The sequence below is a fragment of the Dunckerocampus dactyliophorus genome, chromosome 13 (assembly GCF_027744805.1).
Source record: "Dunckerocampus dactyliophorus isolate RoL2022-P2 chromosome 13, RoL_Ddac_1.1, whole genome shotgun sequence".
Taxonomy (NCBI): domain Eukaryota; kingdom Metazoa; phylum Chordata; class Actinopteri; order Syngnathiformes; family Syngnathidae; genus Dunckerocampus; species Dunckerocampus dactyliophorus.
In genome coordinates this window covers 8714261-8730990 of record NC_072831.1, presented here as the reverse complement: position 1 = coordinate 8730990, position 16730 = coordinate 8714261, and the positions used below count along the sequence as shown (strand labels likewise).

Genomic DNA, 16730 nt, shown 5'->3' with positions numbered 1-16730 from the left:
GTAAGCAAGTAAATAGTACAGTGAAGAAGTAAATACTAGTGTAGTACAGAAACAAATAGTGAAGTAAAGAAGCCCACAGTACAGTGTAGAAGTACATTTTTATGCCAATATTAGCGGCGGGTATTATTGACTGATATTGGCATCAAAATGAGATATCGCAGTGCAAGCGATGACTTGTCCCAAATAGCGACAAGCTTGCTAGCGCCGTACGTCCACGGTGTGGAATTATTTCAAGTTTGCTGTTTAAATAGTAAATATGTGTAAGCGAGGCTCTTAAAGTGACATGAAGTTGTATGACATCTCCATCAGCAGTGTAGTCCATCAACAGCGACTCACCCCCCACTTGGTCTCCTAAGTCCAGTTGTGGTCGGAGTTCGGTGATGAACATAGTTCCAGAGAGTCGCTGGGGTTTCACAAGTAAGGACTTTGGCTTCTCAAAACAATATGCATTCAAGTAGTAAATAATACATTTGCATCACAAAAATGCCTACTCGAAAAAAAATCAAACCTCAAAAATCGCTCAGCGATATATTTGTCTCCTGCCGTATCCCTGCGCTCTAGGCGCTCTGTCGAGGAAGTAAATGCGAGCGTCTTTGTCACATACACGAGAATGGAGAGGCGACACTGCGCAGGAATATGGCGGGAGACAAATATAACGCAGAGCGATTCGTGAGGTTTGATTTTTTTCAAGTGCGTGTTTTTGTGACGCAAAGGTATTACCCTTTTGTACGTATATTGTTTTGAGAAGCCAAACTCACTACTTGTGAAACCCCAGCGACTACCTGGAACTACGTCCTTCATAACACGACTTGACGTGAGAATGTGCGCCCCGCGACGCCACCTTTCTGGTTTGTGGATGCACTGGAGGCCACGCACATTTTAAGTGGTGAAGTGAAATCATTTGTTAGAAATAAACAGACAATGGAAGCCACTAAAGATGATAATATGAAGTGTTCGATTAATAACAAACATCAGGTTGTCAATTAAATAATTCTAGGGATTAAGTTTACAAGACACGGCACTAATATGTCCTTAGTGCTCCCTTTCTTATGGGGGGGGGTAAGTCGCTGTTGGGGGACTACACTGCTGATGGGCATGTAATACAACTTTGTGTCAAAAAATCCGAACTATCCCTTTAATAAGATGTCTGCTGACGTTGTGAAAGCTCAACATGACGGCAGGTCGACAGCCATGAAGCTCGGGAGTCATTTTTTATTGCACATTAGTGATGTGCCATTTATTTTCCGATCCGATACTGAGTAACATTCAGGCTGGAATTGATGATCCCAATCTGATATTGATACTTTGTGCAAATACTCCTAATGTGTCTGTTGAAAAAGTAGTGTGGAGTCGTCCCTCGCTAAATCGTGGTTCGTCACTACAGTATAGCGCGGTTTTTCAAAAAATAATAAGTGATCGCTGTTTTGTGGTTTACTAGGACCTATTATTAGTCAAAATATACTGAAAGACAAGTTCTATGAAGTATTCTGGTCACTTGGTATCAGTAACGTTATGAAGCACAATGTTAGATTACATTACCTTTCACACTGCATGGAGATTGGCTACCGAGCCAGCGGAGCCGAGCCGACATGCCATGGCTGAGATTGAATGAAAAACAGGTTCTCCTCTCATTCCGTGTGGAAGTGGTAAGTTTTTGGCTTCTTTGACCTTCTTCCCCACTCCGTTTGGAACAGTTTAAGTTTAGAATAAGTAAATTGGAGAAGCTAAGTAGTTAGCTGGCTAGCTTGCTATGCTAATGGCGGCCATCTGTTATGTCTCTGCAGCCATCCCATAGCCTGTGCAATGTGAAGTAAACAAAGAATAATAAGAGTGTAAAATTGACTATTGGGGTGTTAATTCACCCCAATAGGGCCCTAATAATGTTAAAACCCGTATTTAGAAAGTCATAAACAGGTTTTCTATGTGCTAGCTACGAAAATATTCCATTTATTAATATTGAATGCTACTTTGTGGAAATGTACTTAACGTAGTTGGGTCTGGAACCAGTTAACCGCGATAAACGAGGGACGGCTGTATTTAAAACCACAGCATAAAAATGCGAGACAGAGCAATATGTTTATGTATTTTAAACAGCTATTCATGAAGCATTCATTTTGTTACGTATTTCAAAACCATATTTAGTTTGAACAACTCTAATGGCAACAGTGCTTATAGTGCCGCTTAAAGCTCTACATTTTCATCCCTTTGTATCTGGATAGTGCCTGACGGCAGCACAAAGGACTCTGCCAGAGATGTCTGTCTCGCCCTAGAAGCAGCAGACACTGTATTCAGTGTTGTGGTTCAGCCTGAGGTGTTTCACGAGGTTTCTTGTGTTGCCACAACTCCTTCCTGTTTTTTTTCCCACAAATATCGCACGTGGCGACCTCAGCTCCACACATGGCTCTGTTTATCATCGGCCATTGTTTCAACTGCCTGACTGACTGAGAAGTGCCCCGCTGGGCAGGCGGAAGAAAAAGTAGTTCCCAGCAATCACGTATCATTTAGACAAGATCGCAATAATTTTGTCACTTTCCACTGTATTCCTGTTAATGATACACATTCCCTCAAATGACTGAAGTATCAAAGGTATTGATACTTTCATTTGTGAATGGATTTTAGAGCACAAACATCTGGTATCGGAAGTATCAATATTCCAGTAATCTGCACATTACAAGTACTACTGCACATGGCTTGGTCGCACTGTCACACCACACAGCCATCAAAAATGCTGCACAATACCTCCTGTCAGACGGCATCGAACAAAATAAGGAAAAATAACTTGGATGAAAGCGCTGGTTATATGAGGGGGAAGTACAGCACCTTCCTTTAATTGGGGGGGAAGTACGGCATCTTCCTTTACCTGGTCATCATTTTTTAATGACTATTTTGTTGAGACAAAATGTTTAAAATAAATATGGTACTTTTTCTAGAACGTGTATTGCATATATGCATGATGAAGTTCTGGACAATATTGGCAATTGGTAAAAAGCCAATATCGAGCAGTAAAGAAGTAGAAGTCAATGCTTACTAGAGTTAAGTAGTATCATGGCCTTGAGGCAGACGTATTCTTCACGTTGTAGTTTGAGTTCTCTGAAGCGTGACGTTGCAGCGAGCAGCATGTCAAAGATTTCCATGATGCCTTCCACACACTGACCTTCCTCCCTACACACACACACACACACACACAAACACACACACACACACACACACACAAACACACACAATAACATTACAATAATACAAAAATTTTCACTTTTGTTCTTTCTTTTTTGGAGTAAAGATTCTTATTGGTTGAAGTGTTGTGATAATAGTTCCAGCTGTAGTCCCGTTCCCCATCTCTACTGAACAATGGCGGCGCACTGCTTTTGTCTTATCCGCTTGTGTGTGTCCATTTACGTATTTCACCCAAATAGGAGACTGCAACCACGTACGTCTTTTCAAGCTTTGGCTTCTCCTTGGCACAACTGCTAGCCATGACTCTCACTAGCCAAAGGCTGGACTATACGGTATTTGTTTACAGAGTGAATGTATGATGCCATGACAGGGTATCTGCACAAGTAGAAGTTTAAGACCTTTTCAACACGTCTAAAGGGATAAATGAAGACTATACCACGGCAAAAAAGAGTGATTGGTAGCTTTAAGGTGTAGATGTACTGCTGATTGAGGACCACTAGAATCAATCAATCAGCTACCAATCACTCTTTTGAGGACAGCGAGGTAAAGATTTTGGCCAAAGAAAACAGATGGTTTGAAAGAGGAGTTAAGGAAGCTATTTTTGTCAAACAACAGAACCCATCATTGAATCGGAATGGTGGTTTGAGGTTTAATTTGGACCCTGTGTTCAGCAGGTTACTGAGACCAAAACCCACAGCTCTTAGTCTTGCAAATGAGGTGAAGCCAGGGCCGAGCCAGAACAATAAATGTTAACGAGCCAGTATCAGAATCGTTCATACCCAATTCAGGGAGCGACACTTCCCTTTTATCGGAGGTGTTAACAGCAGGATAGGATTATACCACTACTCCGCCCAGGCTTAGTGTAAGGAACCAATAGTAGGAGGGTGTTGGCACACCAATTCCGCCCACTCTTACTGTATTTTAGGCCTAAGCTACCAGCACTTATTAGTTTGCTGACGAAGCTCTTCGGATGAGGAGCGAAACGTCCGACACCTTCTTCACAAAAGTACAGATGACATCTCAAGAAGCCTTTTCCTCGATGGACAACTCCTGTACGACTGAGAGCCTACACAGACGTAAATGTTCCCTACCAAAAAAAATCAGATTACAAGTACATGTACAGTTACACAACTACTCTTAAAGGAATGGCTCTGAGACAGTGTCAATCACAAGTCAGCAGTATGACTGTTTAAGAAACACATCCTTTTACAAATAACTAAATTGTCTGAGAAATGACTTCCTGGTGTTGATAGTGATGTTTAAGTGCAAGTTAGCGGGCGCCACAACGCTGCTAGGCCAAAGTCGAAGGTCATTTTTGGAGATAAAAAAAGATTGTAGTCAGTTTGGCAGGAGAACGTGCCAGAAGGAAGCGTACCTATTGGTATCTTTATGGTTCCAAGGTTCTGTGCTGACGTTTACCAGCAACAACATCCACAACGTGCGGCATGTAGCATAGCATGATGAAATGAACTTTTATTGACAATGATGAGCATTTATGGTGTCTTTATGGTGTCACATGACTTGTATAAATATAAACAGAACATCACATAACATTTTGGTGGCGCTGTGATAAACTAAAAATAAATGCAACACATCATCATCAAATAGAGCATTTAGAAATGTTTGATACTTGTTGTTTTGACAGGGGATACATGAGTTAATGTTACATGCTAGCAAGAACGTTAGCTGCTAACGTTAGCACCTATGGCCAAGGCTGCTAGCATTATCTTAATATGAATTTTATTACTACTGAAGCAGAACATCACATTAAACTAACCAATTGTATGAAGAAAACAATAAAAGGTGAGCTAACCTGTTGAGTTTGAAGTCCGGGGAGAAGATGAGCTTTCCAGGATGGTCCACAGACCTCCACATGAGGCCCAGCATGAGGATCTCCAGCCAGCAGCACTTCAGCAAGTGGATCTGGTCTGACAGACTTAACTCCACAAAGCCTGAAGACACAAAATACAAGAAAAGAAAATAGTTTTTCCTTTCCTCTGTCATCAAAGTGCTTCTTTGATGTATGAGGAGCATGGTCATGTGAACTGCTAGGTTTTACCTGGGATCTTCTTGGCCCAGCTGATCATGAGGACGAGCTCCTTGTCGGCCAGATTGGTGAGCGACATCATCATGCTGGCTTCGGTGAAGGGCTTCTTCAGGTCCTCCATTAGGTAGATCTCAGGCGGTTCCGCTTCCATGATGCGAGAGATGAACTCCTCGGGGCTCATGCTCGACCGCGGCACTCGCTCGGCCTGCGGCAATGATGTTAGCGGTGCCTCCAAGTGGAGGTGCCGCTGGGCCCGGGGAGGCAGGCCCACCCGGACCAGACCCCGGGGCTGGAGGGCCCCGCGTCGTTGGTGGCGGGAGCCACGGTAGCTGCAGCGCTCCCGCCTTACGCCTGAATGTAGAAGACATGGGAGAACTTTCTAGATCAAGCATCAAGTCTTTGTGATACATGTGTAGAACTTTTTCATGCTAATGCTAAGCTAACAGATAGTAATGGAGGCCTACCACACTTCATCATGCCAACTTCATAACACTTTCGTAGGCGGCAGGCTTGGCAGCTTTTGCGGCGGTTCTTGTCGATGGTGCACTGGTTGGTGGCAGGACAAATGTAGTCATTGTGGCCTACGAGCCAGCGAGGAAGGGGGCGCAATTAGAGAGAAGGGAGGAGCTACACAAACAACATCTAGACGTTGAGCTGACCTTGGATGCTCCTCTTGAAGAAGGCCTTGCAGCCCTCACATGACCACACGCCGTAGTGGTAGCCTGAGGCGTAATCGTGGCACACGGCGCAGAAGTGAGTGTCCGACTTGGTGCCACCGCCGTCGTCGGAACGCTTCCCCATCAATTTGGGACAGCTGATGACGGAACTGCAAAGACAGGACGACGCGACATGAGGACATTTGCTTGGCCGTCCACCTGCCAATCATCTGGGAACATGGTTGAGGGCTGAGATGATGGCTATTGAGCACGTCTCCCAGCATCCTTTGCTGTCATCGTGACAACAAGCTGACACGCAACCATTAAGAGACCATCATCTACTCGCCTAACAACACTTTAACAACACTTTTTATTTTACTTTGAAGAAGCTTCAGCTATTCTATTCTGTTCTAATGACTGTAGTTATCATTTGGAAGGAGCAACTACCACCATGACAATTTCTTTTTTTTACTTTCAGCTTTTCCCTGTCCCTGTCGGCTTAGTTTTTACGGCGGATGCCCTGGTGCAACACTGGCCGGGAATCGAACCCAGTCAGAAGCGTGCAACATTACACCACAAGGAATAGCTAGGAACCGTGACAATACTGGCGCTAACTGAACAACACGTGACAGCATCGTTGTCAAGATCTATTTACACCATGCACGACAGATTAACCTTGAGCCCAAATGCTGAATTTCTACCAAAATGACTCGGATCTCTTAGTTCTAAAATGACCAGCATCTCTTGATTTCAAAATGACCAGGCCTTGGTCATTATAGGACCTCCAGGTTCCAAAATGACCAGGAACTCTTGGTTCCTAAGTGGCCAGGATATCTTGGTCATTACGGGAACTCTTGGTTCCAAAATTACCAGGATCTCTTGTTTTACTAAACGTATGTGCTGAAATTGGAAATGCGTGATTGTAGACGACCAAAACGTATCCTTTCAGACACCTTGTGAATGTTCTCATGCATTCCAGTGTAATCTAGAATGTCCCTCAAGGTGAACACATCAGCCTATGCCAATGCTAACATGTAAGTAAAACAACAATGTAGTTGTAGATCTAACATATAGTTAACTCTTGGACAAAAACTCTCATAGAAAATTGAAAAGATACCCCTTTAAATCAATGATCGGCACCACTTTTTGACGCAGAAGGCTACCTAATAGGAGCTGCATACAGTGCATTGATTGGTGGACTGGTAAGGAGACAAAAAACAAAGCTTGCCTTCATAGAGCTGACTGGACCACTGGGGACGTACGTCTGATGCACAAAGAGCAACATAAGGACTTCTAGAAGGCATGAAGTCTTTGTTTAGATTCCATTGGGTCATGTACCTGCTGTGGTTGAGTACTTTAGCCTCCATCCAGTGTGGGCTAGCGTCGTTGTAGTTGAGAGGCTGGGGACAGCGAAGGCTCAGTGAGGGCTCGTTGTGTCCGTGTGAGGACCAGAAGGCAGAGGGACTAAGTGACGGACACATAGAGGACGGACTGTCGCTGATGGGAGGCCGGGCGTAGCTCAGCATGGACGGGCTGTAGAAAGCCAGAGGTCCGTGTCCGTAGTCATGACTACTGTCCGTGAAGGGTGAGCTGATGCACAGCGTGTGGCCATCCACACCCAGCGGGGGGCTGTAGATGGTGGGTAGGAGTCCTGGAGAGCTCTTGCTGGAGTCCACCTCCTGGAGCTGAAGCAGCGGCGCCGGCTCGGCGTCCAGCACGGGAGAGGACGCCATCTGGAGGCAGTCAACCATTGGAATCTGGTGATGACGACAACCCTGACGATGGTCTAACACATCCTCCGCTGAAGACGAATGCTGAAAGACGCATTAAGGCATGTTTTTATTAACACACTCAGTACATGCTTTACGTGATGTCACTTATGTTCCTCATTATGATATGTCTCAGCATCCTCGTCACTGTCCATGTAGTCATTGGCCGACCTACATGCCAATCATTGCAACACTACTGCCTGTAAAAGCCATCTTTTTACCGGCTTTTTCATGCAAATTATGGCTAATGTCTTTGTTAAATGTGTTACTGTCCATGCAGTCATTGTCTGCCATCCGAGTCACTGTCCATGTAGTCATTGGCCGACCTACATGCCAGTCATCACATTTAAGTCATTTTGATTCGTTTTTCTTTCAAAGAGTGTTTGTCCAGCTAATGTGGTGACTCAGTGTTGTTCGATAGGAGGCAGCCATGTTGGCGTCTTTCAAGGACGCTGGCGAAGCCACAAGAAAATGTTTGATAACGACATGTTTTCTCAACAAAGAGATTCTGTCGCAGCACGTGGAGTCCCGAGCCGACAACAGCGACCTTTAACCAGGAAGACGACCCTAGTGGGGTAGGATGGACGGATGGGAACACTTGCAGCAAGTTCTCCAGAAAAGACCAGTTTGAATTAGGAGCAACATGACAACGCCAGGTCACTGGCTTAGAGTAGCGCCACGCCATGACTTCAAAGCTGATTTTAGTTATCTATTCAATCGGGGACAAAACTCCATTTCCAGACTACCCTGGTGATTTGTAAGCCTTGTTCGGTTAGCACTTTTTATTGTTAAGTCATTGTCACTATCGTCTGGTCACCATGGCAACAGCAAGCATCACCAGTCTAGGTTTTTTCACTTCACTGCCTCCAATATTATTGGGTGAAACTTGACATCACTTCAGTATTGTATGTCATCTATGAATGTTTCCTGATGTCAGTACACATGTGATGCAAAAAAAAGTCAGTCAAGAAGCCAGAGGTGCCATCAGCTGGTTAATCAGTGCTAGGATCAGCCATAACACGCACGCTTAGCGAGTGGCTCAAGCAGCAACCGCCAGTGGAAATCTGCAGCTGGTTACACGTCACTTGAGCATTTTGGTTCTGAAAGGAAAACAGGACATTGAAGGTGCTAGTCTTTAATATCTAGACACTAGCAACATTAGCACACATGATCCATAAATTTGAATAATATGGGAAATGACACCAGACTAGCAAAACACTACTGCGTATTGGTTCAATGAAAAATAAGTAATACAAGCTACGCTAATAACAAACAGCTACAGTCAGTGAAAAAAATGATCAGACCACCCTTGTTTCTTCAGTTTGTTGGTCATTTTAATGGCTGGTACAACTACTGGTACATTTGTTTGGACAAATGATGACAACAAAAAATAGCTCAAAAGAGTTACAATTTTTGGCAGCACAATGACATAGCTATTGACGTAAGAATGTAAGCAATTTTGGTTATTATCAAGAAAACCATGGAAATGGAAATCAGCTCTTAAATTATGCTTACACTATACTATACTTATATTATTTTAGTTGTCATCATTACATAAGTCCTAACAAACATACCTTTAGTTGTAGCAGGCATTAAAATGAACAAGAAACTGACAAAACAAGTGTTGTCTACATTTTTTTTTCCATGAGTACATGTGTTCTTTGTAGCTTTTAGTTCAATTAAAGGCTTGTTTGGGCAAAATCTTTTGGATAACTAACCGCTTTTGCTAACAGAGGGGCTAGCTAGCTGGTAAGCATGCGAACTGTGGAGAAATATTGATGTTACTCAGTGACATTTCTTCCATTTTATTACATCCCTGATCATTTTTATATAAATCGATACAAATACAGCGTTCCCTCGTTTAATGCGGGGGTTAGGTTCCAGAAAATACCAGTGTTAAGTGAAATCCGTGTAGTAGAAGTTTAGGTTTTTTTCTTCATTTTTTATATGTTTTTTCGTTCATTATATATTTTGTTCATTTACAGGATATGTTTTACCATTTATTATATATGTTTTTTCGTTGTCTCAGGCTTATATCCCCCTTCCTCAATGATGGCTTTAAATTTGTTCATGTATGCCTCTGCCCCGGCAACTGCAGGTGCCTTTGTTGGTGCAGAGCGTTTAGCCAAAATTGTGAGTTTTGTCGGGGAGAAAACTTGCAAACATACAACACTAAAGAGCCACACTGATAGCGATCAAACAATTATGTAAATTAGGCAAGCTGAACGCATTCTGTACTGTACAGGACACATGGCATGGAGGAGATTGATTGATGGTCTACAGTCCCTTAGCCAATTGGGACGCAGAAGACAATGCGGGTTTCCCCTTAGCGAAAAAACCCTGCATGCTACACTGTAAAAAATTGCACGAAAAAAAAATCTGTGTAATAGCGAGGCTGCGTAAAGGGAACCACGTTATAGCGAGGGAACACTGTACTCCAAAAAAGACGATCACGGGAGTTACATTCCGAGACCACCTACGAATTGATACAGTAATTGATACAGCCATAAAAATGTATATTTTTGGCACACGGCTCACTCCTCCCCCTCCAAACCCTCAATGTTCCAATATGAGTGACTGTTGTAATTATTAGAAACCTCCCCCATCTCTCTTCAGTATGCTTCACACACTTATTAAACACACTTTAAATCATAAAATGTATACGTACTCACCACTCATGAATGATAATGTAAGATGATGTAATGTGTAACATAGAAGTTTCACTTTTGCCTCTCACAGCTACTATGGTGCGTTCAAGGGCCGCCGAGCAAAGTGCAAAATCTGAACGCTTGACAAAAAAACATGATCAGTGATGCAAAAAGACAAACATGTAAAAATTGTGGGCTTTTTTTTTAACAGTGGTACATGTATGGTGTACATTTTACCTGTATTATCACATGTTTATACATTACTATTGATTATGGTGAACGAGATGTGTTTTCCGTGGGAAAAAAATGCCTATTTTCAGTGAAAATAAAATTTTTACATTTTTTTAACAACAATCCTGCTGAATACCAAGAATGCGGGGATCCACAGTACTAGAATAACTCGGCCAAAACGGAAAGAGCTGAGGACTATGAGGTGTGCTGCAAAGATGGAAATGAGATGTTGAAGTGCGTGAGACCTCCTCCAAGGCAAACTAGACAAAAAAAAAATTGGGGACAAAGTGAACATTGTTATACATTCACATGGCCTCGGGGTCACTGACCTCACAGTCAACACGCAGCAGGCTCACAGGTCAGGTCAAAGTGGCCTCGGGAAGCCAAACACTCCAAAGTGATTTTTCACTCCAATCGCAAGTCTTCGTCACTTTATTATTATTTGTATTAAATGATAATAATACAGTACAGTATATTCATAGCGGCACCTCTAGACAATATAAGAATATATTTTTATTATATTATCATTTTAATTATCAATTTCAGAAACGTCACTCGTTGTTTTTGGACGTGACGTAATGTTGTTTTGATGCTAAACAAGTCAGCATGTTATGTAAACTCCAGCTAGGGTGGCCTACTTCCTGGCTGCATTTTAATACGCACACTTCCGTCAGTGCACTTTATTAAGTATACTATGTACACTATGTACTTAGTTCCTAAGGTGTTTTGCTGTCCCAAAATCCATGACTGTTGGAAACGATGATTGCAATATTTACCTGCTTCTTCTTCTCTCCTTTTCAATGGCAAATTGCATCCACTCAAGTTAGTCCCCCCGCTTCTGCTGCATAGCCAAGATGGTGACTACTGAGGGTGGTCAGTGCATCATCACTGCACGCTCACCATTTTCAGCATTTTGAGTGCAACATACGGGTACTGATGCATCACTGCATTTTGCCCTAATTCTCACCTACAGCACTCAAAAGTGTAAGTACACAAATGCACCAATTGAGCACAGCACCTGCCTGGAAGTAAACCACTCACACAAGCAGCACAAATGATCTACGGCTACCATGCCAGCTAACAAAGCTAAAGGTTTGTTTACATAAACATTTCTTGAGCTTCACGGTTAGAATCTTTCTTTGAAGACTGTAGTTTTTTCAATCAAAGTTGTAATACTTGGTTCAGACACATGGGGCACCACTAAAAGGTGACTAAGTGAAGACAAACTGTGAATGCTCACAAGCTAATGAGAGTCCATTTGAACTACTTACTACTATTAACTTTGGCCTCTGGTAACGCCAGGAAACAAAAATAAATCATGTCTGAGCAAGGTTTTAAGGGCCCAATAAACAATTCCAGATGACAAGGTCCAGTATTCCCAGAAGATTTCCTGTTTTCATGTCCTGTCCTGGCCGTCCTGTTTTTAAAGAGAACTATTATTTACTTACAGGCCGTTTTTCCGAATACAGCAGATCAATTATTTCTATCGTTACTTCATTTCAGAGATTCCAAAGCGATTTTCCACCATTGGAAATGGATATGAAATGAAAGGGTCTGATCTCTGTTTCATGGTAGACTATGGCATATTATTAGTCAAAAAATATTGAACGACAAGTCATATGTAGTATTGCGGTCTCTAGGTGTCAGTAATGTTACATTGATGAGACATACATTGCATTACCTTAGCACTGCATGGAGTCATCCATGGCATGTCCATCATGACAGTGAAAAAATAAGTTCTCCTCCCGTTCCGTGTGGAGTGGTACGTTTTGGGCTTCTTACTTTGTCCTTCTTCCCCACTTCGTTTGAAACACTTAAATTCCCAACGAATAAATTAGAGGCTAACTAGTTAGCTCAGTAGCTTGCTACAGTATATTGTGTTAGTTGCTGTTGTCACTTATGTCCCTACAGTGATCCCGTAGCCTGTGCATGTGGGTGTAAACAAAGAATAATAGAAGTGTAAAGGCGACTATAAGGGTGTTATTTAATGTCGACAGGGCTCTAGTAATGGTAAAAACTATATTTAGAAAGTCATAAATTGGTTTTCTATGCTCTAACTACAAAAATGTCCCATTTATTTATATTGACTCCTACTTCGTGGAAATTCACTTATGGCGGTTGGGTCTGGAACCAATTAACCTCCATAAATGAGGTACGACTATATAATTGTATATAATGAATATAATGACTGTATATCCATACTTTAATTATACTGAAATTATACAGCGTCTTTGAGTAAACTTCAAGTATCATTTCAGGATCTCTTTGCCGGGCCAAGTGTCCTGGTTTTCGCTAATTAAAATATGGTCACCCTATCCATGAGTCCAAAGTGGAAGGTTCCACTTACTTGTGGGTCGGGCGGCGCCGCAGAGCTCAAGCTGTCCCCCATGGACGCACTTACTGTTGTGTGAGGTGCGCCGCCGTGGAAAGTTTGAGCTTTGGACATGCGGAAGCTCCTGGCAAACGTCCACCGTGAAGCAGACACCAAGGTCAAAGATCACAGGCTAGTCCACTGCTGCTTTTAAAAGCACACAGTGAGGAAATTATTCTTTTTATTATACACCTCTTCTAGGTGAATGATGATTATATATTGTAATTTCTATCATCATTATTGTCTTTGTGTGTACATGCACACACAGGGTGCCCCTGACAAGACCTCTATGGATGTACTGTAGGTCACAAACAAAACATCTACAGTATATCATCTGTATTAACTAGCTATTCACACCAACAGTATATCCAGGGTGGCTGCCGATGAGGTGCCCCAATGGGATTTCATTGTCATGGGGCTCACAATTCTTAGCAGCACCCCTGCCTATATCATCATACTGTATATCATCTATGTCAACATTTATACATTTTCTATAACCTGCCCATCCCAACTGACCACAACCTGTCAATCATCGCCGCATAACAACAATGTACCCATTTGACCTTGAACCTCAGCTTTGTGTCTGACGCACCTCAAAACCAACATTCAAAAGCAACAGGGTTCTTGACATTTGGTTGATGCACAAAAACAAACACAAAATAAATGAATATTGGGTAAGCTGGGCTACATCCGCGTAATTTCACATACCATTCAAAACAAACAGGGTTCTTAAATTGGAATGAAAAAGCTCAAAACAAAGAGGATTCTTGACATAGAACCAAAAAGGTCAAACGATGCCAAAAAAGTATACTTCTTTGACCTCAGCTAAGATGCCCATCTTTTTGCCAATATCATTGAAAACCAATAGGGATCTTGACATTGATAGAAAAGTGTCAACAGACGTGTAACAGATTGAACTTTGACTTTGACTCGGCCATCTTATGGCGGATTCTTTAAAACAAATAGGGTTGTTGATGTTTAATAATAACGTGGAAAGACCGTGTGGGATTACTCCAAACAAACCTCAGCTAGATCTGCAATCAAATGCAAAATCAGTAGGGTTCTTGACACGACAAAAAAAACCTGCTTGTGACCTTTGACCTCAGCGACATCTAATCAACTCAGGTTCTTGATCAAACAATGAAAGATGGTACTAATGTAACCCTTGACCTCAAATTCATGATAACGCAAACATACGACTTTGGCCTTTGGCGTCAGCTACCGCTTATATGTCTTTCAAAATCAATAGGGTTCTTGCCATAGAAGCCCATTGTTAACTCATTCAATGCCAAAGACGTAGTATACATTTTCATAAACCAAACGCCCGATCCAAACAACGTATTTAAACGTCTTTAAACGTTTTTTTATGCGAGAGGCTAAACGAAGTGATGACGCAACTCCCCACTAATGCATTTGCCTTCAGAGCAATTTGAACCAATAAAAACCGCCACTAGGTGGCAGGAGTGCATTTGATAAGAGCTCGGCAGAGATCATGTGGACGGAAAAAACACATGACAGGAAGGAGGAAGTGGGAGCGCGTGCAGGAGTGTGCCATGCAGAAGGCACGTGCACACACATGCACACACATTGTGAAAATTGTAAATAGTTCATGGTGTTATATCTATAAATAAATTGTTATTTTGATTAAAAAAAAACCTTTTTGTGTTGTTTGTTGTGGTATATAGTTGTTTAGATATTTGAGCTGTCACAAAAGCAAAAAATATTTGTGTCAAAGTAAAAGTTATGCTTGAAATGTACCTTTTCACAAAAAGCTGTTTTCTAGTTGGGAACTGATATTTTCCTGAAACTTACCTGTGTTCTACTGCTGACTGCTAAAGAATGGAAAAAGGTAGAAACAAATTTTTTTCTGATGAAAGACAGGAGTCTAACCTTTCTTTTGGTAGGTTCCATGTTTGCACAGCCATAGAACACATTATTCTGTGTGCCTTGAAAGATCAGTCAAAATAGTTTAAAATGGGCGCTACTCTAGGGGTTGTCTTTCAAAAAATGGCTGGGCTCGAATGAGTTAATGAAGAAGCGTGCTAGAAAACGGTGGTCGTTTTGTTCCACTTTGGTTATTTGAACGTCTTGACTGATAAGGACGTGTGGGGGGGTTCTCTATGGTTGCCGTCACTTTCTGGGGGAGGCAATGAGGAAGAATTGAGTGTCGTGACCTTGGCGCTGTTTATGTGGAATGTCTTTCAAGCAACGTGAGCCTAAAGATGGAAGAGGATATGCTTATTTGTGGCCACAACAGGATGTCCCTCCATCCTACACTCCTCCACAGCCATTTATTCTCGGGTGGAAAAGCAGCAGCAGGCTGACTATTATTGATGCGTCTTCAAGGCCGCCATGCTGCTTGACTTCCTCGCCTTGCTAGGCTCCGCCCCCCACCAAGCAGATAGTCCAAACGATAAAGTCATCAGCGGCGCAAGATTGGACTGGAATTCAACATGCCCCATTAACGCTTGGTCCAACACTAAGGTGCTGTGAAACTACAATAACCGCCACAATGACGTCAGCGGATGACTGACAGCTGTCACTTACCACTGCCACGTCCCTAAAAGCCACTTAGGATCATGAATACAGCAAAAATATAACTTGCAATTGTCAATTATAAATCCATCAGTATCAGTAAAGCCATCATCCAATCAGTCCTGATCAATAAACTGATAAAAAAGATCAATAAAAATGTGTTTTTGTTGTACAGGTTTAATGTTTTTGTTTGTTGTCAAAGCACCAGCCACGGCACCATGTGTCACTTCATTTTTTTGTTGGCTTACTTTTCACGTGCTCTCACGCCCAAATCACCAGCAAAACAACTCATCTGCACCGCGTCGCTTCTTTGGTTGCAGACCTTTTTGCAGTTCAATACATCAAGACTCGGGTCAAAGGCTGAGAGTGACAGCAATGTAGCACATGTCCAAACCAAACACTTGCCTCTATTTTTATCAGATCATCCTCAAACTTGACAAACGAGAGAACCTGGTAGATTGCCGCCCGGCTGGTTAACCTTAAGGCCATCGCCCGAGGTCAAAGTTCACCAGTGAGCAAGTGAAAAATGAAAACGCAACAAACCACATTGAGTCATACATCAAATTAAATGCCTTGATGAGGGCTTTACAGATATCTCGTTATTCTGTCAGTGTGTTGATGACATTGCCAAAAAACAGGCTTTTTTTCCCAACCAGTCTTCAAAGTGATCAAACCACATTGAGTCATTATGAAATGTTGTTAGTACATCATTATGTGGCAGTTATACACAATTATTATATAATTATACAGTTAATGCACATGTGAGGTATCAGGTGAGTACCTGCGTTACGCGTTATCTGATTTACTTATTTTTACCAGCAGAGGTGACACAAAAGATTTTATAAGTGTTAATACGTGTGGTCTCAGTCCGCTTATTTGTCTTTGCCAAAGGAACCTCACTGGCACAGCAGACACAAAAGTGACGAGTGTGGCCAGCATAGACACAGGTGTGTTTATAGGATGAAACACAAGAAAAATGTTAAAAAGTAATGCTGTGGTAAAGGTGCAAGAGTTGAACAAGCTTTTATATCAGCGTAATGTTCACACACACGCACGCACACAATCAGACAAGGTGGTGCGGTAAGTACATTATGTGTAAAAGTAAAATAAAACCAGTTTAACAGGCTGCTGGACTGTCGTCACTTGAAAAGTTGGGTGATGATGAAGGGTTAGAAACAACTGTGTCACGTGACCGCAACAAGCATCAATCAAGTGTGAGATGGACTCGAACCTCGATCGGTACTTTCACCAACCTGACGCTCTTCTTCTTGTCGATCCAGGAATAAGCACGAGGGCTTC

General features: G+C 42.2%; 1 protein-coding gene across 3 annotated transcripts in view; it reads right to left on the bottom strand.

Annotated features, from left to right (window-relative positions):
• Positions 1-16730, bottom strand: part of esr2b (estrogen receptor 2b) — a 34680-nt gene that overhangs the window by 4334 nt on the left and 13616 nt on the right. For 2 of the 3 annotated variants that reach the window (XM_054797295.1, XM_054797296.1), the window contains 7 exons: positions 16685-16730; positions 7216-7691; positions 5881-6047; positions 5686-5802; positions 5234-5572; positions 4988-5126; positions 3029-3162 (listed from right to left, as the gene is read on the bottom strand). In XM_054797295.1, coding sequence (XP_054653270.1) covers positions 3029-3162; positions 4988-5126; positions 5234-5572; positions 5686-5802; positions 5881-6047; positions 7216-7691; positions 16685-16730 — 1418 coding nt within the window. Of the gene's footprint in view, positions 1-3028; positions 3163-4987; positions 5127-5233; positions 5573-5685; positions 5803-5880; positions 6048-7215; positions 7692-12872; positions 12921-16684 lie in introns of those variants that run through there. The other variant, XM_054797297.1, reaches the window with a different exon arrangement.